The sequence below is a fragment of the Urtica dioica genome, chromosome 5 (assembly GCF_054948205.1).
Source record: "Urtica dioica subsp. dioica isolate 48M chromosome 5, U.dioica_male_clone48M_v1_H2, whole genome shotgun sequence".
Lineage (NCBI taxonomy): Eukaryota > Viridiplantae > Streptophyta > Magnoliopsida > Rosales > Urticaceae > Urtica > Urtica dioica.
Window position 1 is genome coordinate 30,307,077 of NC_142760.1, and position 25,448 is coordinate 30,332,524.

At 37.3% G+C, this 25,448-nt stretch overlaps 2 protein-coding genes and 1 pseudogene across 2 annotated transcripts; all 3 read right to left on the bottom strand.

Moving 5' to 3' along the window:
* Window positions 1-14,036: 14,036 nt before the first annotated feature.
* Window positions 14,037-15,692, bottom strand: LOC149397827 (small ribosomal subunit protein uS12). The gene is made up of 4 exons (XM_089616107.1): window positions 15,534-15,692; window positions 14,854-15,009; window positions 14,625-14,751; window positions 14,037-14,329 (listed from the first exon to the last, which is right to left on the bottom strand). The coding sequence occupies exons 1-4, from the start codon at window positions 15,536-15,538 to the stop codon at window positions 14,189-14,191; spliced, it is 429 nt and encodes a 142-aa protein (XP_089472233.1). The 5' UTR covers window positions 15,539-15,692; the 3' UTR covers window positions 14,037-14,188.
* Window positions 15,693-18,543: 2,851 nt separating this feature from the next.
* Window positions 18,544-20,021, bottom strand: LOC149397828 (uncharacterized; annotated as a pseudogene).
* A 2,763-nt stretch (window positions 20,022-22,784) lies between these two features.
* On the bottom strand, window positions 22,785-25,332 carry ARPC3 (actin-related protein C3). Its single transcript, XM_089615328.1, has 5 exons — window positions 25,254-25,332; window positions 25,095-25,153; window positions 24,546-24,654; window positions 24,198-24,467; window positions 22,785-23,282 (listed from the first exon to the last, which is right to left on the bottom strand). Exons 2-5 carry the CDS (start codon window positions 25,095-25,097, stop codon window positions 23,140-23,142), a joined length of 525 nt encoding a protein of 174 aa, XP_089471454.1. The 5' UTR covers window positions 25,098-25,153; window positions 25,254-25,332; the 3' UTR covers window positions 22,785-23,139.
* Between the last annotated feature and the right edge of the window lie 116 nt (window positions 25,333-25,448).

A 25,448-nucleotide genomic window follows, 5' to 3' on the forward strand; every position in this document is an offset into this window, starting at 1 on the left:
TCTCAATGTTCTTTAGGATCAGGCCTCTAACTGTAGGATCGAGAGGGAGATCACTTCGAAGATCTAGGGTAGGTTCACCAGTAGAGGAATCTCTGGCCTGACCATCGAATCTTTAGGAACCTTCCCCCTGAAGATCTTGACACCATGCTTTTGTGCTTTCATCATTCTCCTTAGAACACCAGCCACAAACTCCTTAGAACCCCCGGCGACTCCATCCATCTTCTTCGTGCTTTCTTTCGGCGCACCTGAAGTAGAGAAACCTCGACGAGTGGACACCACTTTCACGATGACGACAAACTTAAGAGAAATTAGGGCATAAGAGAGAATTGTACTGGGAGAATGAAATGAATTTTTGAAAGGTTTGCAGCAAAACTAACGATTCTTATCGGCAGTTTCACTCGACTTGCACTTTCTCAAGAAATAAACCATTGCAATGATTTCTGTGTCAGAACACGTGTGTACCCAAGTTTGAAAAAAATAACTCCCATCTTCTGAAGCGATTGGGCCCACATCGATAAAAATTTTGGCCCACTTGATTTTTGACTGGCCCATTAATTTCTATTAATCTAGAGAACAAACATTCAGAACAACTTTGAGTAATTCAAATTGAGCAGCATCGAGAGCCTTTGTGAAGATATCTATGTGCTTGGTCTTGCTATGTTTAACTGGGTCCTTAGCGAAACTGATGGCACTCATGTTATAATAGTATAGTGTCATGACATCTTGAAGAATACCATACTTCTTCAGCATCGATTTCATATACACTTGTTGGGAACAAGAACTTCCTGCAACAATATACTAAGATTCTGCAGTAGATAAGGACACACAGTTCTGTTTCTTACTAACCAGGAGATCAAATTATTGCCAAGAAAGAAACTTCCCCTAGAAGTACCTCTTCTGCCATCAATGTTACCAGCCCAGTCAGCATCACGGTACAGTACTAGCGAGGAGCTTGTGTCCTGAGAATAGAGAATTCCATAATCCGCAGTACCATGAATGTACTTGATGATTCTCTAGACGTAGCTCAAATTACTAGTTTTGGGATTAGCTTGATACCTGACATAAACACCTATTGAGAAGGCAATATCAGGCATGCTTGTTGTGAAATAGAGAAGACTACTTATCATACTCATGTATAGGCTGGAATCCCACTAGTACAAAAAAGATCTTTGGGTGCGACTTATTTCGCACCCAAAAGTCAATTTTCGCACCCAAAGATATCTTTAGGTGCGACTTTTCCGCACCCGAAAGTCCGCACCTAAAAGTCTTGGGTGGGAAAAGTCGCACCCAAAAGTCTTGACTTTCGGGTGCGATATTTAGGTGTGACTTTCCGCACCTAAAGTCGCACCTAAAAAGTCACCAAAAATAAAAAAAAATGGCGACCAAATCCCTCGGCCAAATAACCAAATCCCTCGGCCGAAACACAACCCAATCTAAATATCCAGAATTCACAAAAAAAAATCATTACAGCCTCAACACATCATCAAGCAGAATTCCTCAATTCATAAAATACATCCAAAACTGCTTCTTCATCTTCATCTTCTGATATTTTCACATGAGTAGCAGCAGGGGTTTCCTTGGATTTTCCATTTTCCAGATCAAATTTCTTCACTATATTCTTAGCATACTTACTCTGAGAGAGAAAGCTGCCATCCTTCATCTGTTTGATTTGGAATCCCAAAAGAAGAAGAGTTCTCCTACCATGCTCATCTTAAACTCAGACTGCATATGTTGAACAAATTTATCTACCATCACTTGAGACATCCCTCCAAATACTATATCATCCATATAGATCTGAACAATCATCAAACTATCTCATGATTTCTTGATGAATACAGTTTTGCCAGACACTCCTCGAGTGTAGCCGTTCTGAGTGAGATAATTAGCAAGACGTTCATACCAGGCACGAGTAGCTTGTTTCAACCCATATAGGGCTTTGTTAAGCTTGTAAACACGATTAGGGAATTTAAGATCAACAAACCCTTTAGGTTGCTCCACATACACTTCCTCATTGATGAAGCCATTCAAGAATGTGCTTTTGATATCCATCTGAAATAGTTTGAACTTCAACAAACAAGAGATCCCTATCAGCAAGCAAATGGCTTCGAGTCTTGCCACATGAGTAAAGGTCTCTTCATAGTCAACTCCCTCGACTTGAGTGTAGCCTTGAGCCACAAGTTTGGCCTTGTTGCGAGTGACCTGACCAAGTTCATCTGACTTGTTCTTATAGATCCACTTTGTCCCAATTACATTTACTTACTCGGGCCTAGGGACAAGCTTCTGCACCTCATTCATCTCAAACTGAACCAACTCCTCTTGCATAGCAGTCATCCAGAACTCATCACTAAGAACCTTAGTGACATTCTTTGGTTCGATCTTGGACATAAAGCACACAATTCCGATCATCTTCAAGTAGTTTACCGGATCTTTTATGTGAGTGGTAACACTTTCATTTATATCTCCAATAACAAAGTCCGAAGGGTGGTTTTTCTTGACCCTACTAGAGAGCTTCTTAACAGGAACAACCTCCTCATTTTCTTCTTCACTAAAGTCAAAATTTGCATCAATTTTGTTGCTGATGTTAGAGACACCTTGTGGGGCACCATTTGTCAGGGAACTAGAAGTAACTTCATCATCTTCATCTCTAGTTAACATATCCCTTTCTTCATCCTCAATGATCACATTTATGAACTCCATAACTACATTGGTGCGCTTGTTGAAGACTCTAGAAGCACGACTGTTGATAGAGTGTCCTAGAAAAATACATTCATCGCTCTTAGCATCCTATTTCTTTCTTGGATCACGATCCGCCAGGATATAACAGGTGCTTCCAAAAACATGAAAATATTTGACACTAGGCTTCCTCCCCCTCCAAATTTCCTATTTTGTGGAAGATAATCCAGGGCGAATGGAGACCCTATTATGGATATAGCAGGCAGTATTTACAGCCTCAGTCCAGAGCCTGTAGGAGATCTTCTTGGCATGAAGCAGGACGCGCGCCATTTCTTGAATATTCATGTTCTTTCTCTCCACAATACATTCTGCCGAGGAGTTATAGGAGAAGAAAACTCGTGAGCAATTCCTTCTGAGTTGTAGAACTCTGTGAACATGTCGTTTTCAAATTCTCTACCATGATCACTCCTTATGCACATTATCCTTCTTATGGAGGATTCTTTCTTCCTAAGCTCTCTACCTACATAGGACCCATTATGTCCATATGAAAGAGCTCAATGACTCTGCTGGTAGTGAGGTGATCTACATTCTTGTGAGAAGCTCTGCTATGTTTTCCAACTTGACATTCTCCACATATCTTTCCTTCTTTTATCTTCAGAGCAGGAAGCCCACAGACTGCCTCCTTAGAGACGATCTTAGCCAAACCTCTCAGATTTAGGTGACCAAGCCTCATGCGCCATAAGTCTGTGATATCTTCTCTACTTACTAGACAAGCATTAGAAGGAATGATAGAGGGAGCATTCCATAGATTGAAATTATCAGGAGACCTTGGCCTGTTCATGAAGACGAAATCATCTTTACAGATCACCGAGCAATCTTTTTTTAGTGAAAGTCACAATCATGTCTTGATCACATAGTTGTCTGATGCTAATTAGATTAGATTTAGGACCTTCTACCAAAAGAATGTTGTCAAGAACAAGCAAACTAGAGACATTCAATTTCCCATTTCCAACAACGGTAACTGTTGTTCCACCGCCAAACGTGACATGTCCTTTTGTACATGACTTCACATTGTTCAGGTAGGACTCTAACGTGTCATATGGCTCGAGCAACCACTATCCAAGTACAAATCCTGTCTAGTTGTGGCTCTTAGAGAGGTGTAAACCACCATAGCTCTGTAGTTTGACTTGATTCTCCACTCCCTATTAACCACCATGAGAGGGTTATTGATGGTCTTCTTCTTCAGATCAATCTTCTTTTGGGGAAACCTGCTTTGAACAAACGAGATTTTGTTTCTCCATCCTGCATCTTGTGGCTTTCTCTTCAAATGCATGCCATAGTAGGAGTAGCATAATGGACGTATATGACCCAATCTCCCGCAATAGTGACATCTCCAGTTCCTTTTAGAGTAGACATGAGAGATACCTTTTACCTGATGTTTTCCTAAGAGCTGGAGACATCAGGTCACTGGTTTTGGAAGGAGACACAAACACTATTTTTAGAAGAGTTTGAGGATGACTGATATCCAAGACCTCTGTGACTTAAAGAGGGCTATCTCATCTTCAGAATGTCATTCGAGTTGGATGTTCCTTAGTTGAGCATTTGGACAGACTTTGTCATGGTTGAGAGATCACTTGATAGCTTTGCAATTTGTTTCTTCAACTCATAATTCACCTCTAAGAGGTTTGTCTTTTTGGTAAGCAGGGACTCAACCCTTTCTTTTAGGGAGTCAAGAGAGTCCTTCTTTAACTCAGCAGTAGTCTTCAGCAAATTGAGCTCAATAGCTTATATCTCTTCAATTTTCTTCTTCTGCTTAAAAAATACAACTTGTCTTCCCATTTAACTAAAAGAGTCTTGTAAGCCCCAGGAAGTACTTCATCACTCAGTTCTTAATTTTTTCATAAGGGGGAACCAATAGAGAGACACTGAGGAACTGACTTAAGAGACATTAGACAACACCTTATTCTCAGATACAAGATCAGGAGATTCATAAATCTTAGAGGTAAAGGAGACAAAGTTATTCACTCCATTCTCATCTTCACCATTGTCAGAATCAATGTCCTTGTCAGTAAGAGTGGAGTTAAAATTCTTCCGATGTCTTCATGAATGTCATCTCCACTGTTGAATGGACCAGAAGAGGGACTAATGCTATTGTTGAGACGTTTCTCATACCTCTTCAAGACTGCCAAAATTCTTGGCCATCATGGCTATAGATTATTCACATGACTCGTTGGGACCATCAGACTTTTGAGTGAGAGGATCTGAGTTGGTAGCTTTGAACGCTATCCCTTTAGATTTCTTCTCTAGTTTATCTTCAAGAGATATCTCATAAGTAAGAAGAGATCCAATCAATTCATCAACCTTCATCTTTGAGGTATCATGAACCTCATTAATGGTGGTAACTTTGATCTTGAATCTCTGAGGAAGTGAGCATAGGATCTTCTTCACGAGCTTGACATCAGATATAGGTTCACCAAGATAGTAGGATTCATTCAAAAGATCTTTCACTCGAACATAGAATTCACTAATAGTTTCTTCTTCCATCATCTTAAGATTTCCAAACTTAGTAGTTACAGTTGGAGACGTAAATTCGTCACTTTGTCTGTCCCTTCATAGGAGGTTTCTAGAATCTCTCAAGCTTCTTTGGCACTCACATAGGTGTTGATGAGTCTAAAGACGTTCTTATCGACTCCATTATAGATGGAATTAAGAGCCTTCGAGTTAGCAAGAATAGCTTCATCTTTAGCTATAGTCCACTCTATTTCAGTCTTAAACACTAAAGTGACCTCATCTTCAAGAAGATTGGTCGGGGGACTCCAACCATTCACAACAGCCTTCCAAGTCTTGTGGTCAATAGACTTGACGAAGACGCTCATCCGAGTTTTCCAATAAGCATAGTTCACACCATCGAGAAGAGGGGCTCGACTAACTTAACCACCTTCTTGAAAACGTCCATACTCACAAAAATAGTAAAAAAATACCAAGAGTGACATCTTTGAGGCGCAAGGTGACTCGCTCAGATACCAATTGAAAAAGTAGATCTACTGTTTAGGAGATGTATTTACAGATGTTTTAGTACATTAAGAAACACCTTATCAGTTTAGCAAAGTGGCACAAAAATATAAACTTAAAATAAATGAACACAAGAGATGGTAACCTAGTTCGATCAATTGTGCCTACTTTTGGGGAGTTGATACTCCCACAGGAAAGAGAAACTTCACTAGACGGTAGAGTAAGTACAACTTCGGACGGCCATGGATGATCACCTTCCAGATCTGCTCAACTTCAAACTACCCTAGTAATTTCTAACTTAGGCTCCCCCTAAGTTTGAGCTCTCATCACTTTTCACTCACACTCTCCCAGTGTTTCAACAACATTTAAGATAATATGTATTTGGAATAACCTGAATCAACCATACAACAACTCAGTGACCAGCTCTAGTAATGACAATCAATCAAACAAAGTCACACAGACACATTCTGAAAAACCGAGTATCGACAATCGCGATTGCACAAGGATACCAGAATGTAACCTTACCCAAAAAAGAAAGCGATCCTTTTATAAGAAAAAATCAGGCATGGTGTCCTAGGCTAGAGTTTCCCAATGCACATGTAGATCTCTCATTGGACAATAAAAAACACGAGAAAGCGAAAAAGACAAAAAAGACTATCAGCAAAAACCACATCACAGGTCTGACGTGTAAAACAAACAGAGAACATTCTACAAGATGTTTCCAACATCCGAGAGGACACTAGTTTTTCCATATAAAAAACACCCAACACAAGAGTATCAACAAGAGTGATTCACATAATAAACTTCTGTATGAAAAGTGTTACATAACATACAACAGTTCCAATCGACGAACATGGAAAGCTTGCTACAGATCGCCGTTGATTCCACGGATAGTTACCTCTGCCTCAATGATACAAGAGTCCTCCTGTAAGAAACCGAAGTATAAAAACGTGCCATATTCCATAAAGGAAGCCCAACCATGTTCCTCGCCTTTAGTGCTAAACCAATTGCTAGCTCCAAGAACCGAAAAATAGCAACGTTTAAGTTAGAATGGCCAAGGATCATGTATTCAAATTTGTAAGTTAGTTTTTACCTTTACGAGCTACATGGCCTGAATGAACTTGATTAATGACGCGTAATGTGTATTCCACGTATATTTTACCACCCGGAGATAGGTTTGCAAGGTCAACTAGAGTCAAATAAACTGAAATACATCTACGCGCTTCTGGTCCTTTTCCATATAGCCAGAATCTTATCGCCCTGAAGAAACCACATAACACTATGTTTAATCCTATAATCGATTAATGATAAAGTTTTCAGCTTTTTTTTTTCTTACCAAATCTGATCTCCGGAGAAGAAATTGTCCGAGCAAGTAGATTTAAGGGTTAACTTGGACTGGTACTTTTCGACATGAAAAACTTTTTTTGTACTTGACCGGATAGTTTATCATCCTCAGACACTCACCTCAATCTTTGGCTCTCTCTTTGCAAACAAACACCTCTGCACCTAAAACACAAGTCTCGTTCACGTGAAACCCGTTATTGGCATCGTTGAGAGCTTTCAACGAGACGAATTGATCAAAGTCCAACTCGCGCTTCAATCCATGGAATCGTCTTTCTTTTCCCGCGACATCTAAAGAACAAGAACAACCATGTCAATAAATTATTTAAAAATTGATTCAAGCAGTCTTCTTTAGATTGCAAGTCAATGAAAAACCAGAAAAAAAAATGTAACAAAAAAAATCACCTTTCATTTGAAGAGGCTTCATAACAAAACCTAGAATGGCAAACGGAAGCATCAAAACGGCCTCCCCTAAGAATGCCACACGCCAACTTGTATAATCTCCAACCTATATTTACAGAGGCGTCGATAGTATTAATATACATATATATTTTTGGAAAAAGAAATTATCGGATTCGGAAGCAGTTTGAGTACATATAGAGACTTACCAATCCATCGTAAACATAGCCAAGTGCATAGCCCATCGGAATACACATGTAGAAAATCGAAAGCCACGGTGTTTTCTGGAGTAAATTATATAAATAATTAAAACTACTGATGTGCAAAGTGTAAAATAAATCAAGACAAGAAAAAGTAACAAAAACAGTAATAAATTAATAAAAATAAACCTGTGAAGTTGGGGCGTTATCATCGAATTTGAATTTAGTGAAAAGAATATCTAATGAAGGAAAAAATTTCCAAATAATGAGGCAAATTCCTTACATGCGACAAATCACGATGAGCAAAAATTAAACGAGGCACTGCAACCAATCAAACGAGAGTCCAAACCGATAGTCCAACTCCGATAAGCCTAAAAGGATTTAGATTGTAAGAAAATATTGAAATGAACTATATTCTTGATAGGGTTTTCCCTATAGTTTATCGGCCCAACTTATAATAAATGGCTACCAAGAAATACATTACCTTTTCGCTAGTCCGGTGAATATCGGAGAAGCGATGAGAAGTCCGACCATAAAAGCAGATAAAAGAATTCCACCTTTGAAATTGTGTAGGTTAAACTCTCCACTAAAAACCATAAAACAAACATTTTTACAAAATATATATCTTCCACCGCAACTCTTGGAAAATCGAGACAGTCTCAATGGATTATAAAATGCTAACAAAGACATAGAATCCGGTAAATGAATTAATTCTTACTGAATTTCAGTACCGGAAGAGCAAGTGTCGTTTGATGAGCAAGTTCCGAGGCTGCCATTCACACCGTTGCTTGCGATCGTGCCTCGATCCACGTAGTTCAACATTTTAATCACACAAAATATAACAAGCCTGAAAAAAAATTAAATCGACTAAGCGAAACCTTTTGGAAGTGAACCAAGAAGGTCCAGACGGAGAAGGAGCTGAGATCGCCATTGCCGTCTCCGTTGAAGGTTTGGGAACCTGAGATGGCTTTTCTGGCTCTTCCTCTCCCACCATGGTCGCACGTCGATGTGCTTTTATATTATATTATTAAATGAATTACAATTAATTTAGAAAATAATTAAAAAGCAGAGAAGAATGAGAGATGGAATCTTTATAGTCAATTGTGCGTTACTTTAAAAAAATGGGTTCTGGCTCTTCCTCTGGATGCAGTTTGGTCCTCGATCTTTTTTTTCTTCGGGTAAAATACTTAACGTTACATAAGTGTTTCGCCGTTACTCCTTTTGAGAGTTACATTTAACGGTTTGCCACGTGTCAAAATCGTATGCAACAAAATTAAAAGAATAAAATGTAATATGTATTTTATACATTTAAATATGGGAATTCTTATTCGATGGAATTCGATTGAAGAAAAAAAAAGCCCCAAAATGAAACCTAGTTTTCCCAAAAAGGCAATCCGGCGCAGAAGAACGTTGGAGAAGATCACCTCAAGAAGCATCTTCAGGGGCTCCTTCCACACCTCTCTTACTTCAACAGACAGCCCACCAAGGCCGGCGCTCTCAAAGACTCTGCGGACAGGTCGGTCCGCCTCGGAATGAGCTCGCATCAGTTCGACCGCGGACTCAGGAAACCCACTCACGGCCCTGCCTCATCCAAGCTCTCCAAGGGCAGGCACGGCCACGACTGATTGCCTCCACCGGGAAACAAGCCGGCCGCTTCGAACCGGAATCAGCACCCTGAATTCGGCAGCAGAATCTTGAACCTCAGACAAGAGTTCTCGACCATGCGGAGGAGTCGCAGCGAGGGCACTTTGGGAGGAGCTCTGTGATGAGAGTGTCTTTAATTTTTTTTTATTGCGCATTGAGATTTCTTACGACTTTGATCTCATCTTATTTGCGTCCCTTACCCATTCAACAACTAAGCAAATAAATGATATTGTCATCTTATCCTCTAGATGCAGTTTGGTCCTCTACTAGGTTTCATTTTGGGGCTTTTTTTTTCCTTCAATCGAATTCCATCGAATAAGAATTCCCATATTTAAATGTATAAAATACATATTACATTTGATTCTTTTAATTTTGTTGCACACGATTTTGACACGTGGCAAACCGTTAAATGTAACTCTTAAAAGGAGTAACGGCGAAACACTTATGTAACGTTAGGGATTTTACCCGACGAAAAAAAAAGATTGAGGACCAAACTGCATCCAGAGGATAAGTTTAGGGATGTTTTCCGCCAATAACCCTAAAAAAATAGTCAATTGTGCGTTAAAACTTTATTTTGAAAGGCACACAGCGAGAAGAGGCTGCATATACTTTAATGTTTCGTTTTTTCAAGTCTTAAATCATATAATTTTGATTTACCACTTCTCATTTCAGGCTTGCTCGAGGGTCTATTGTGGATAGAAGAAATTTATTTCTTTAATGCTTAGCGCACCAAAAAGATTGGTTAGGAATCTTTATCTTAATGACGTGTCGACTTAATATTGGTTAAAAATAAAAAGGAATAGTCTATGAATAGTAAATAAGCATTCTTGCTTATTATATTATATATATATATATATATATATATATATATATATATATATATAGATATAGATATGTGAAATTTGTTGTCACAAGCCTATTTTACACTTCTTATTAGGGGAATAGTCCAAGTTTCATTTAATTAAGGAAATAGCCTATTTTTTCTTAGCAGACAGTTATACCCTTCGCGAATCAGTTAATTAATTAATAGACTGAATTGAGTTAGGTTAATTAATTAACTGAATGTTTGGATTGGAAATTCACAAAAAAAATTACAAAAAATCATAACTTAGTCAATTCCTTTCAATTAATTAACCTAATTCCTAATTCAGACAGTAGTAAATTAACTTTATTCACAAAAATAAAATCAGAACCTAAGCTAATTCTTAATTCAACCAATCAGTTAATTAATTAATCTAACTCAATTCAGTCAGTTAAATAATTAACTGATTCGCGAATTAGAACTGAATCAACAAACAAAGGAAAAATACACCGAATCAACAAACAAAAAGAAATTGTAGAACGAATCAAAAACACGAACGAGCAGAGGTATGTATAAGTTGATCGAAACTGCAAAGAGCGAGAAGAAGAACGCGAATGTGTCCAACACCACAAATCCCTCGAACGCACGCTTATTCAACAGTACCATCGTCCTCGTTTACTCCGCCGCCAATCCATCGTCGGAGACCCCGATACGCACCGCCGCGAACCTCGTCTACTCCGAAAACCCCTCCAACATCGTTGCCGAGAAGCTCAAAGGCTCGCTCATCAACGTCGTCGTGTTCGTCGTCCTCGTCGCCGCCGTGACGTTCTTGATCCTTTTAGTGTTTTGGGTTATGAGGGTAATTTTGGAATGAAATTTCATTTGGGCTATTCTCTTAATTAATTCAAATTCGGGCTATTCTCTTAACAAAGATGGGTTGGTTGGATTAGTAGGCTAATTCACCCTATATATATATATATATATATATATATCTACTTTATACTTAAAAATCAAAATGATGGTTTACTGTTCATTTATTGTTCATAACATAAACCAATTATAATTTTACACGTATATAAGTTTTATCCTTACCACGTTCTCAATTGCTTCCTCAATTTCTTCTTCTCCATTCTTCCTCACCTCACCTCACCGCTCTCTTTCTCTTCCTTCTTCTCTCACTGATTCTCGCCCCCTCTCTCCTGAACAACGCCACCACCCTTTCCCCGTCTTCCTCTCTCTCACCCGCTCCCTCTTCTTCGTCCTCTCTTCCTCTCTCCCGCGCGAGCGCCAACCCCGACTGCGCGCGCGCCTCTGCCGATCGCGCGACCAGTGACCAGGCGCCGCCATCTCTATCTCTCGCCTGTTGTCTCTCTGTCCCCGCGCTCACCCGATACGCGCTTCCGACGTGAGCACAGCGCGAGTGCCGACGAGCTCCGACTCTTCTGCGCGACTTGACAGGACTCTTCCTCCTCCGCTGCGCCGACCTCTGCTCTTTCCTCGCTGGCAACGACGCTTCCGAAGAATCTCGGTCGCCCGATTCCGCTCTCTTCGTCGTCGGCCTCCAGAGTTTTAGGTTTGTAAATTAGGGTTTTTTTAATTGTTATTTCTAAGGTTTGAAATTGGCATCTGATTTGGGGATTCCGAAATCGTGCTTGTTTCGATTGATTTCGTTGTATATTATTGATTGAATTTAAATTGAAGCTTGTAAGTCTGATTTTGTGAGGATTGTTAGTGGTCATTCAATTGCTTTTGTCTATTGTTGCTTTAACTTAAAATAAATTCCCACAGATTGATTTAACAAATGGTTAATGCTTTTAGTATCCAATTGTGTTTTAGCAGTTCTAGATTTCTTTAATGATTATGCCAGGTCTAAGTATGTGGCTTCGTGTGTAGCTCTGTGACGTTTCGTTTGTGCTTTTGTTCAGGACCATCAGAGAAGGCGTTTACGCACTTTTGGACCACAGATTCATGCCCTGTTACGGTCAAGGAATTGGCTAACAGAGCTCCGTTCGAAGAGACGAGCTGACGTGATGATGGTGAGACGAGCTGACGAACTGATGGTGAGATGAGCTGACGAACTGATGGTGAGATGAGTTGACGAACTGATGATGAGACGAGCTGACGTGATGATGGTGAGACGAGCTGACGAACTGAGGGTGAGATGAGCTGACGAACTGATGATAAGACGAGCTGACGTGATGATGGTGAGACGAGCTGACGAACTGATGGTGAGACGAGCTGACGTGATGATGGTGAGACGAGCTGACGCACTGATGGTGAGATGAGCTGACGAACTGATGGTGAGATGAGTTGACGAACTGATGATGAGACGAGCTGACGTGATGATGGTGAGACGAGCTGACGAACTGAGACGAAACAAAAAAATAAAATTATGAGAGCTTCTCAATTGTTGCTTTTTGCACAGTGCGTGATTGACATACCTTGGCAGTGAAGGTACTCCAGTGCAACAAGTACCTCATAAGCATAAAATCTACAATAACATCATCCACAAATTGTGATAGATTTCATAAATGAATAATAAATCAATCAAAACATTTTAATTTAATTAGGGATTATTATCTCTATTACCTCACAGCATCTTCCTTGAGGACTTTTGTTGGTTGTCGGTCAAGAAGCAAGAACAGCTCTCCGTCCGGGCAGTAATCGGTTATCAGACAGATATGCGTTTTCGTCTATGAATTTTTCAAAATGAATTAAATATCTTTTAAACTTGAAATCAGAACTCAATACATATAAATTAATACTTAGTTAAACACGTGCGTTAGCACGTGGTACAAGCTAGTATATATATATATATATATATATATATATATATATATATATATATATATATAGAGAGAGAGAGAGAGAGAGAGAGAGAGAGAGATTATTTATATCGCAGCCTAAAACATTCATTTCATATTAGCAAAATAACTTCTTAAATCTATTTCGATTGATTTTTTTTTTTTACTGAAAAAGGGTAACTTTTTATTGAATTATAATTATTTATTAGTTATTGTAATAAAAACTTCAAATTTGATTCGGTCGTTCTAAAGAATATCCCCCATTTATTTTCTTCCACAATGTAGTTCCTATTTTCTTCTTCGAGGCTTTTCTTGTCTATTGGACAGACAGAGAAGTATACTCAACCGATGAAATCATAGTCTCCAATATGTGGCTAGCGACGTTTATGTTATTTAACAACAAAATTTCCTCGATTAATGCTTTCTCTTTTATTAATTGCCCCTATATATTCTAAAAAAGTTGACGATGTTGTGAATTACATGTACGAATACGAGAATAAACATCACATACTATTTATTAACATATCATAAAACTTTCATGAGACAATTTAAAACTAGTAAAAAGGTTTCACTTATTGTAGCGCAGACCGTAAAACCTTTTTCCAGAGCAACGTGTATGATGAAAACTCACAATTCTATGCCTAAAATTATATATTTTTCAGAGAGAATACACACAGCAAAAATTGCTAGTTTCTTAATAGCATCTAGCTCATATTCGTAGGTTTCTAAAACCCCAAAAAGAACCAACCACCCACTCTTATCTTATACACCCAACAGAGAACCCCATTCCATGGGATATTCTCTCAAACAAATGTTTTCACAAGTTAGTTAGTTAAGAAATGTGCACATTAACTTGAACAAATATATCATAAACGAGGACAATTTATATAGTTGTGGTCGATGAAAGGAGATGAATCATTTGCGAGTTTTTTTTTTTTTTTTTGGTATTTTCAAATTAGTGTATTTTCCAAACAAGTTAATATTCTTCGCATAACCGCCTCATGGTTATTCGAAACTTCGTTAGTAATTTTTTACCTTCAAATCTTCACATCTAATCCAAAATCTCGTCTTCACGCGATTATCTCCTAACAAAAAGTGATTTATCATGATCTATACCTAAAGGGATGAGCAACTTTAACCGTTGTAAAATCATAACCAAGAGAGAGAAACAAGATTTGAATATCGGCGAGGGGTACTCTTACAATAAATAGAGTCAAAAAGGGTAATTCTGAGTTCAACAAAAATAGCAAAAAAACCAGAGATTAAAGATTTTCGTTTCAAAAACTCATGGACAACTAATAAAACCACTGAATCTAAGACCTAGGCTTCTCCTTCTTCTCCTTGAAGAGAGCCAAGAGAGAGACTCCAGAGACCTTCACGACCTTGAACCTCACTCCGGGAATATCTCCCACGGCGTGTCCCTTTCGCCCAAATCCAGCAATCAACACCTCATCCTGAAATACACCAAAAACCAATCAATCAGCCTTCGCTACGGTGAAATGTGTACTTTGATTTTTGGGTCATTCTTAGATTTTCTAAACTTGATAGCTAGTTATAAACAGGTGTTTGATCAAAGAGATAATCGAAAAAACATGACCAATCACTAACATCCAAATTATAGAGTTATTACACTCCAATGTTCCGAGATTAAGCATGCTAAAAAATTGCAATCTCTGCAGCAACTTTTGGGCTAAAGCTGAATTTGGTCGTATACGAAGGATCAAAACAATGAGAGATTTGGGGTCTTACGTTCTCCTCAATGTAGTTTAAGCAACCATCATTGGGGACGAAAGCAGCGATCTTCTTTCCGTTCTTGATCAGCTGAACCCTAGCACACTTTCTGATGGCAGAGTTAGGCTGCTTGGCCTCAATTCCACTGCATATCATCACCAAACCATCGTTATCATCATCATCAATCGTATATCTAACAGTAAAACAAAATGGGTTTCGGAATCACAAAAAAAAAAGTGAAACTCACATCTTCTCGAGAACGATGCCCTTGGCGTGGGAAGAGCCGGCGAACGGCTTCTTCCACTCGTTTCCGAGATGAGACTTTTTGTAAGACTTGTCAGCCCATCTTTGCCTTCTGCGGTGGGACTTCAGCTTCCGCCCAGCTCCCATACCATGCGTCTTCCTACAAGAACCCAGCATTCACATCTCATTATATATATATATAAAACAATATCTATGAACAAAATAGTTTCTTTCAACTATAAACTTTCACAGATTCAACATCTAGACCAGTACGCGTGTTCTGTGGAATGTAATTACATTAACAAAAATGAACCAAACAGCCATGAAACAGAGCAAATTTTCTACAAACCATTGGAAAATTAACTGCAATCTTAAAGTAATCCGCGTTAATTCAACACAGAAAATTAAAAAGTGGAATCTACAACTTTGGACCGAATTACAAAGATTTTCAACATGTAGAGAAGAGTGAATATCTTATGTGGGATGTAGAAACCCTAGATACAGTCAAAAACTAATTATACAAACCAAGCGAGATCATTCTGTAGCACTAGAACTCTCTAGCTGGAAAGTTGTTTGAAAATTTAATATCAACTCGTAGCGAATACAGAGATTTCAACTGTTACTGATCGAGCTACAAAACTAAACAAAGGTTTAGGAAAATTTGAATCAGATGAAAGTTCGTACCCCATGATTGTAGGTTGAAAGAGAGTCGGGAGATTTCGAACTACGGCGAGGACGATTAGGCGCAGTGAAGATAAACCCCGGACAAAAAATGAGATCTGATATATACGCTGTGGGTTTGGGTATTTATCGGCCCATTTTGTTGCTTTGAGTTTCAACCCGATGGCTTTAGGCCCAAAGAGCTTTATTTTCTATTTATGTGTGGGGAAAAATTAATTTAATATATTTCGTTATTATTTTATTGAAAAGAGATATATTAAAAAGAATAAGAATATTGCAAAAAATTGATAACATATATAGTAAACGTGAGAGGTTTATTTTCTCTACTCCTTGTAAGTGGAAATTTGTGGTGGAATAAAGTAGGTTAAAAAACCAAATTATCTTTCTCAAGTTTCTTTTTTTTCCTCAATTTACTTTTTGTGAATATAATATAATAAAATTAACAGTAAAATAGTTTTTAAATTTTTTTATATTTTATTTATAAATTAAAACTATGTGTCTAAAATATATTTTTCTCTAATTATTTTTTAACCGTAATTTGTTATAGAAGAAAAAAAATTAATTTTCTCTTTCTTAACTTACTTAAATTTTTTATATGTAAAAATAATATGAATACTTCTCATAAAAAATAATTTCTGGAAGATTTTTTCTATTTTATTTATAAACTAAATAAATACGTAATTGTATATTGTATGTCTAACTATTTTGCAATAGATATTTGATAGTTTGTTGGATATTGATTTATAATATAATTAATAACAAATAGAATTATGAGATTTGTAAACAAGTAGCCAATGAATGAAGGGTCTTTTAAAATAATAGCCAAAGTTTGTATTTTATTCAGAAATTAGCCAAAAAAATGTTGTACCTAAAATACCATTTTCACCCTTCCCAGCCATTGAAGAAGATCTAGACCCTTCCTCTATCTCAATCCCGACTCTCCACATTCGAATCCTTCAAACCCTAGCCCTTTTAACCTCCGACTACATATGGCAGCACGAGCCGTTCTCTCTCCCCCCGCCGCCGCCGCAGTCCTTCACCTTCGCGCGGCAAGCTCCGATTCGGCGACAACCTCGTCGACGAGTGGTTCGTCGTGTTCCTCCTCCTCGAAGCCTCTCGCGACTTCCTAGAGATCTCCGCCAAAGTCTGGGACTATGACGGTGAAGACCAACCCCGACGATCGGAAGCCCTCCGCCGCCGGTGTACTGCAACGGCCAACGGTGCAGCTATGTAGTCGCGAGGGAGTGTTCGGAGGCCGACACTCGACTCCAATCGACCGGTGAGGGAATCCAGGTCGCTCTGCATCATTAGCTTGTCTTCGACTCTTTCGAGATTTGGTTCGAATTTGGCGGCGATTTCAGATTCTAAGGTTTTTTGTTCGACAGTTAATCTGATTAACTGTCTGTCAGAGTTAATCTGATTAACTTTGACGAACTTCTTCCAAAAACGATTTCGAACATCGGCGAGTCTTGCGATTGCGCCGATTTGGCCATTCGAAGGTTGCATTCAGTTTTGCACATTAACTGTGATAGTTAATCAGATTTATTGTGAAGGTTAATTCGATTAACCGTGACGATCCTCCTCCGGAAACGGTCTCGAACATCAGCGAGCCATACGGCTGCACAGAGCCGACAGTTTGAAGGTAGGGTTGAGATTTCGCCATTTGAAACTTTGATGAAAACTCGGATTTCGGCGCCGGAGATAGTGGAAATGAAAGTTAATAAGATTTATTGTTTTTCTTGTTACTAGTTAATAAGATTTACTGTTGTTCTTGTTATGAGTAATGAGACTTTCTATTTTTCTTGTTACCGTTAATATTATTTACTCTTATAGTTAATAATAACAACTCTTAAGGGTATTATTGGAATGTTATTATAACAAATTGGCTACTTTCCTAATTATGTTAATAGTTGGGCTATAATTTTAAAATAGGGGCTGTTTGAGCTAGATACCTAACTCGCCCTAGAATTATTTAAAATCATTCATATGGTGTGTGTTGGTGAAAGAAGTCCATTATTCTTGAAGTGTTAGCATTAGACATCCATTTTAAATAAAATAATTTTGGGCCTCGAGTACTTCAGGTTATGACCCAAGCTCATCGAACTAGGCTTGATCGGCCTAGTCTGCTCGTGGCGAATGAGTAAGGCCTCTTTATAGGTTGAGCCATTGAATGATTGAGCTCGGCCATCCGAGCTTAGCTTTGTGCTTAGCTCGAAGGGCAAGCGCAAGCCTCATGGGCTACTCGATTCTTGAAAGATGAAGACAAATCAAACACCATTACTTTAACCGCCTCATTCTTTTTAGATCATGGGTAAGCACATATTATGAGATGGCTCGAGAAGACTAATTCAACCGTATTGTGTCCTCCATAATATATAGAGCTCGGAGAAGAAACCTAGATGCATAAATATGCATAAATGGAGCAATTGCTATTATTATCATTTATGCGTCATTCTTCTTATTATTCTCATTGTATTGAGCTTAGAGGTCCACTCCAAGTTTATTTTCAAAAACATTCACTTTTTTGCATCTACATATTTTGATATATTTAGTTGCACATGCAATTATTCATTTAATATTTACTCTTCTTCTTCATTATCAAATGACTCGAACAATATCAAATTAAAATCGAGTTCTTATTTTAAAAAATTCGAGACGCTTTGAGGTGAATTCTTAGGTCAACATGGAACATGCTACTACTAGTTTTCTTATAATATTGAAAATTATTCATAACTCCAAAGAAGCAATTTATAAGAGATGAGGTCTTTTACATTTTTAATTGGGACATTGTCTTATATGTGACTCGAACCTTTGACCTTAAACTGTGGTGAGTGAATGTGCTCACAGCTTGAGCTACGCGACCATGTGACTTTTTACATGAAGTGAGTGATTTTTTTTTTATCTCTTTTCATTTTCATCTACATTGTCGATCAGGGACGGAGCCAGAGATTTCGACAAGAAGGGGCTAATAATATAATATTCCAAAATATATTTCATAAATCAAAAATATATATTACAGTTTTCCTCTACGAGTTTTCATCCTTTGGAAGTATTGCATAATAACTTCATTGTCAAGACTATCGAATATTTTTTTTTTCAATGTATACAATTAAAACATCATTTAACACCTCGTCTCCAAGTCTGTTGCGTAGCCTGTTCTTCACAAAATGCATCGCAGAAAATGTTCTTTCAACTTCGGTAGTAGCCACGGGTAAAATTAAGGCTAATGTCAAAAGTCGGTAAACCAGAGGATATACACTATTTTTTCCCGTCCGAATCATTTTCCGAGTAAGTTCACCAATGCATTTTAATCATATGAACTCAACATTGGAACTTACATCTAAACAGTAAGTCTCAAGTTGATCCTCAAGTCTCATAAGCTCCGAAGTAGAGAAATCACATGGAAATAATTTGGCATATTGGATGAGCTTTCTATGATTACAAGCCGAAAATGAATCCCTTGGACTCAAGCATGCTAGACAAAGAACCAACTCAGTGTTTACCTCATTAAAGCGGTCATTCAATTCTAGGAGTTGCATATCAATGATCGCGTAGAATAACTCCACTTGAAAGTGATGTAAATTTATGGATTTTTGAGCTTTGCGTCGCAATCGGCCTCGAGCTATGAATGATTCCTTCATTTTTGGGACACATATGTTGTGTTTTAAACAAAAAAAATGGAAACTTGATCGAATTATTAATCTCATCCATTGTCCCTCATTTTTTGTAGTCGTTGCTTGCATATTTTCACCAAGCTCATGACGTTGACAATATCTTGATCTTTCCTTTGGAGAGATTTTGACAACTCGTTTGTAGCCCCGAGCAAACTTCTCATCAGATACAAGTTGAACACAAATTTAAATGTCAACATCACATCTAATAAGTTATCCGCTTCTAATCTTTGTTTCGAGCTTGTACCATCATTTGCCATAATTTCAAGAACCTCGATTATAGATGACAACATGATGATCAAGTTAACTAATGTACCGTAATGTGATCCCCACCGAGTATCACCGGGGCACTTGAGACAAGTTTATTGATTAAGACCTCGACCATTTGGGATCTCGCCATTCTTGATTGCTTCATTAATTATTGATCTTTGTTTTTCCCGAATAATATCGCAACGTTTTGATGAAGACCCAACAATATTTACTATGCTCGTGACCGAAATGAAGAATGAAGTCTCCTCAACATGTTTCTTTGCAAGAGCAACAAGCGCGAGTTGTAGTTGATGAGCAAAACAATGAACATAAAAAGCACTTTGATTTTCTTTCAAAATTAGTGCCTTTAGACCTTTAAATTCTCCTTGCATATTACTGCTCCATCACAGCCTTGTCCTCGTAATCTCGACACACTCAATCCATATCTACTAAATAACTTGTCAATTGTGGCCTTCAGTGACAAAGCGGTAGTACTAGCGACGTGATCAGTCCCGAAAAAACGTTCAATGACTTCGCCTTCCTTATTCACATAGCGCAATACAACTTCCATCTGCTCTTTCATTGAAATATCATGCGACTCGTCAACTGAAATTGAGAACAATGAACTACCAAGATCTTCCATAATGACCTTTATTGTTTGAGCCACTGCAGAACTAATAATATCTCTTTGGATATCAGGCAATGTTAGTTTTAGATTATCAGGAGTCTTATCCAATACAATAGATTTGATGTCGGAATCATGGTTAGCAAGAAATTGTAGAAGCTCAATAGAATGACCTCGATTGTTTGAATTCTCATATTCATCATCACCACGAAATGGAACTCTTGTCTTAACAGAAATCGAACACAATCAACCGAAGCTTCCAATCTCCGTCGATATTCATTGTGAATATTTTCAGTTTGCCTAGCAAACATTCCTTCAAGATGTTGCTTTTCATTCTTCAAGACTTCATACTTCATCCATGCTTGATTGTGAGAACTTGATGGACCTCCAACGTGTTCTTGAATTTTTTTCCTTTTTTTTTTTTTGAAATTTTGAAACCCTTTTCCAACAAATGCATCACCACCCGCTTGGCCTCCAACATTTGGCTTGAATAAGTAGCAACAAAGACAAAATATAGCATTTTTATCTTTACTATATTCTATCCAATTATAGTATTCATCAAACCAAGCCACATTGAACCGTCTTCACTGTTTCCCAAAATTCAATAAAGAAAACGAATGGTCTCAAGGCTGACAAGGGCCTATTTGAGTGTATGCTCGACGAACTTGATCACGTATATTAGGATGACACTCAAAAATCAGAGTACGCAATCCAGGATCAGTTTGTAATTCGGCCGGATTAAAATCCACTTTACTAGATTTATTCCCTCTGACATTTGGCATAGAAGAGTCTTCAGCCTTGCGCTTGAAATACTTCAACAAACTTGTCTCAACTACGACATAAAAAAAATTATAAAGTATATCTGAGTAACACAATCAATTAAAAAAAATAACACACAAAAATTTCAAAGAAACAACAAATTTGATGTGGAGACATAAAAGAATGTCAGCAGAAATGGACAAAAATAATGATAAGCCAATACCCATTTGATACTTTTAAAGAAGGGTGAAGTAGCTAAATAGCCAATTTAGAATTATGAATTTGCAAAATAGCCAAGGTTTGTCTTAATTTAGTGAAATAGCTAAAATGTGCAGCAATCTGGTTTCAAAAAAAATTTTGACCCCAAGATTAATTTTTTTAAAGTGATAAATTGCTTATAATAATCGTAAAAAATTTAATCTTGGTTGTCAAAAAAATTCGGGAAACGTAAATTTGGTTACTTTGTTGAAAAGTTGAAACTTTGACTAATCAATAAGTTTCAAATGACTATTTTGTACAATTTTTCCTTTAAAGAAAATGATAAACAATGACTAACATACAATAAATTAAGTCCATACCTTAATCTCCAACATTTTTTTGTTGGCTACTGTCCCTTTTTTCTAATGCCTCCAGAAAGAACCAGACGCAGAGAGAGAAGAGAAATCCTTCTGAAAACTTGTTAAAGACGTTGTTGATATGTTGTATTATAATTGGGCTTTATTTGTTTTGTTTTGTTTCTTTTTTTTTTCCAGTTTATACTTATGAAAATTAAAGCCCAAAGTCAAAAGTGAGGTAATTGAGCTTTATTAGTTTTTTTTTTTTTTTTTTTTTTTTTCAGTTTATACTTCTGAAAATTAAAGCCCAAAATCAAAAGTGAGGAGGGGCTTAAGCCCCCTCTGGGCCCAAAGCAGCTCCGTCAATGTTGTCGATGCATCTACATCACCAATTGTATCGTATGTTAATACCATATAAAGCTGGCCATATGGGATCCCACGGGACCTCATTTTCCGTATTATTTGTACCATGTAAAAAATGGGAAAACATAATATTATGAAATGTGGTACCGAGATTTTTGTCCCTGTACGATATGGGAAATGGGACAGAATCGGGATCCCCGTTTAGCACCATTTAAAACCATTTTTTTATGTTGTTTTTTTAAATTGTAGATACGGTAAACAAAAAATTAATTGCATTCACGATTAAAGTAAAAGAAAAAAAAAATCATACGAGAATCTCGGAACCGTGAAATATGGTATCGAGAATTTCCGGTACCGTAAAAATGGTTATGGGATTTTCTTACCGTTTTTTATAGTTATTGGAGTCTCATTTCCCACAAAATGTGAGACACCGCTAGAAGATCTCATTTTTCAAGTTTCACATTACCAGCTTTAATACCATATGAAATGGATTTCATTTGTATCACTTACTCGTATTGTTCTCCAATTGGTCTTCTCTCAAGCAATAACTGAATAAAATTAAACCAAATTTTCATGTTAAATGAAAGGAGTTAGCGAAGGGGCACATAACAGAGGTAGTACACAAAGACTGTAGTCATTGTCCTCTTTGAAATCACAATTTCTCTAATATTAAACTAAAAATCATGCTTTTTAATTTTATCTTCGATTTATCCAAATGACTTCCCAAATGTGGAAAATAACATTCCATTCCATGTGAAACAAAGACGTCGTTAGTAAACTTGGGCTTGTGAAACGGAACATAACATTCCATTGTGGAAAATACGGGAATGGATTCAGGTTATATATATTTACATATACATTTTAAAATTTTCTTTTTAAAAATAAAATTCAATTTTCCAACCACAGAATTCCGGTTGTGTTGATCGGAATATTCTGTCCATTCCCAAGCAAAATATTCGCCGGATCAAAACAGAAATTCTGTTCCATCCAATAAGGGCGGATTTATCTGTAACTAATCAACCATTCCACCGTATTTTTGCTAATCAAATTAAAATGCATAATATGATAGCTTGACATAGAGACAAGCTACACATTTGACTTGTAGTTTTTATCGTCTAATGTAGAGCTTTACAAAATGTTCAGACATGGACACAACATAAACAGGAAAAAAAAAATCACAGAGAATCATTATAGACCCTTCAAGCGAAGAAAAAAAAAACACACAAATTTCATAAAAAAATAATTGACCTTGATTTCTCTCGTGATTTGAAATCTTGTATCCGTGCAAACAAACTGTTTGCAGCAGGGAATTATCATATACTAATCGAATGCCTAAACCTTACATTTTAGACTCGGGTATGAACTTTACAACAAAAGAACAAATTTTTTTAAGGCACAATGATGTTCATAAATTTCCTTTTGGCAAATGCCAACCACCATTTGTTTGGAGTCCCATTTGGTCTATAAGCGACACTCAATAATCTGCCACTGGTTTCCTCTCTTATCTGCTTCAAATAGTTCCGGAGTAGCTCTGCTCAATAAAATACCCGAGAAGCTCAGTCGTAAATAAAAAAAATGATCGAAGTATGAAAATGCAATAATTCGGTATATAATTGACTACATGATGACAAAATCACAATTATTTAACATGGACCCGAATTCACCAGAAAGAGATACAGAGAACGATAATTAAAAAAATTATAGATCAATAAAAAATAATTCAAAACGCTTATTCTGAAATAAATCGGAATAAAATGTTAGCCTCAGAAACAATGATAAGCATTTCAATCACCAATCCAGATCAATACAAGAACTTGGATCGGCCCACCTAAAAGTGACATTCAACGAAACTGTCCGCTAGTATTTAACGAATTTGACACTACATTTTGATTAACTTCATTACAGCTCAAAATAAAAGTCCGGGTGTTCAAATTAATCCTTGAGATACGTCTATCACAGCACTTTTTTTATTTTCAGCATTGTTCCTAAAGTAAAGGGTGTCAGTAAAATAACTAGTGGATTGTTTTGGGGTTAAAGATAGTGTTATTAGGAGTTCTTAGTCTCTAAATAGAGGTGTGGAAGAATAATTTAGCTTTGCGCAAGACTTAGCCTAGAGTCTCTCATACCAAAGGTATTGTCCGCTAGTGTTTAACGAATTTGACACTACATTTTGATTAACTTCATTATAGCTCAAAATAAAGTCCGGGTGTTCAAATTGATCCTCGAAATACGTCTACCACAGCACTATTTTATTTTCAGCATTGTTCCTAAAGTAAAGGGTGTCAGTAAAATAACTAGCGGATTGTTTTGGGGTTAAAGATAGCGTTATTAGGAGTTCTTAGTCTCTAAATAGAGGTGTGGAAAAATAATTTAGCTTAGCGCAAGGCTTAGCATAGAGTCTCTCACACCAAAGGTAAAGAGAAAAAAAAAAAAAAAAGGTTTTTACCTGCTTCCTTCTGCGATTGTGGAAGTGGAAAAAGACCCGGAAAAGGAAATCCAGGCTCTCCGGGCACGGGAACTTTCTCGAGGCCCAAGTTGATGATCGCCTTCGTTCCTTCGGCCAATGTTCTACAGCCTTCGAGCCGCTTCAGAGCCACGTTGATGTAGAATGTCAAGTAGATTAGAAGCTTGTCGGCCGAGCTCTTAACGTCGAAGTTTCTGAAGAAAACATTTGCCCGAAAAAATGTAATCGCTTCGTCCACAATATCAGTTCGATCTGGAAAAAAAATAAACACCCATCCTTCAAACACTGATTCAATCTGATTATTATTGACGTAGAGTTTTCAAGCCAGACCTTGATTAGAAACCGGAGCCGGGCCTTTTATATGACTTTTTAAAGGAAGCAAAGGACACCCACAAGCCTTGGTAACTCCTTCCTCGTCCACAAAGCTCGAGTGGTAAACCTAATAATATCAAATCAAATCCACTGAGTTTTTCCGTGGGACGAAACTGAGATTAAGCTGATTTCATGTCCCTGATTAACAGCCCAAAACCGACTGTATGTTGATTAGACACATTCATCAATTTTTTTTTTTATTTCCAATCATAAAAAAGTTCATACCTTTTTGTCTTTGCAGAAACAATAAATTAATCACTGCAAACCAATTAGCAAACTCACACAGAAACAACCAATTTTTTATTTTTGTTTTTTTTGCAGGAAAGAGCATTATATGTGTGCATTTCAGTCTCAGCAAGCATATGAATTTGAGTTAGGTATTCAGATTTATAGCCATTTTTTCGTCTCAAATGATCATTGCAACAAGAAGAAACTAGACTCGTAACTTAATTACAGAACTGCAAAGCTATAAGAGGAACTAGAAAAAGAAATTTGCCTACCACTTACCATAATTTCTTTACGATCGAATCCAGTAATTCCCAAATGAGATAGAAAAAAATATATTCCTGAAACAGAAAAAAGAAAAAAAGATAAATGCATTAAGAGAAAGATCTATCAGAACTTAATTAGCAAAACGATAGCCGTAAAAAAGTTGTGAAAATTCACCTTGAAACTCGATTCGCGATGGCCGAGAAAGCGAAATGAGTCAGAGAGAGAGAGAGGAGGACGATGACGAAGTGAGCTTTTCTTTATTTACAATTTAGTCCTTGAGCTTATAATTATACTAGCAGTTTGCTCCAGTTTTTCCTTATTTATTATTTAGTCCTTGAGCTTGAGAAATTTCATTTTACAGACCTAAAA

Excerpts from the sequence above, each read along its gene's own strand:
- LOC149397827 (XM_089616107.1), bottom strand. Across the intron at positions 14,752-14,853 it reads GGCATCGTTCTCGAGAAGAT|TGGAATTGAGGCCAAGCAGC; the intron begins GTGAGTTTCACT and ends GATGATATGCAG. Across the intron at positions 14,330-14,624 it reads TAAACTACATTGAGGAGAAC|GATGAGGTGTTGATTGCTGG; the intron begins GTAAGACCCCAA and ends GGTGTATTTCAG.
- ARPC3 (XM_089615328.1), bottom strand. Across the intron at positions 24,468-24,545 it reads GGCTCCGGTTTCTAATCAAG|ATCGAACTGATATTGTGGAC; the intron begins GTCTGGCTTGAA and ends TTTTTTTTCCAG. Across the intron at positions 23,283-24,197 it reads ACAATCGCAGAAGGAAGCAG|AGCTACTCCGGAACTATTTG; the intron begins GTAAAAACCTTT and ends TTTATTGAGCAG.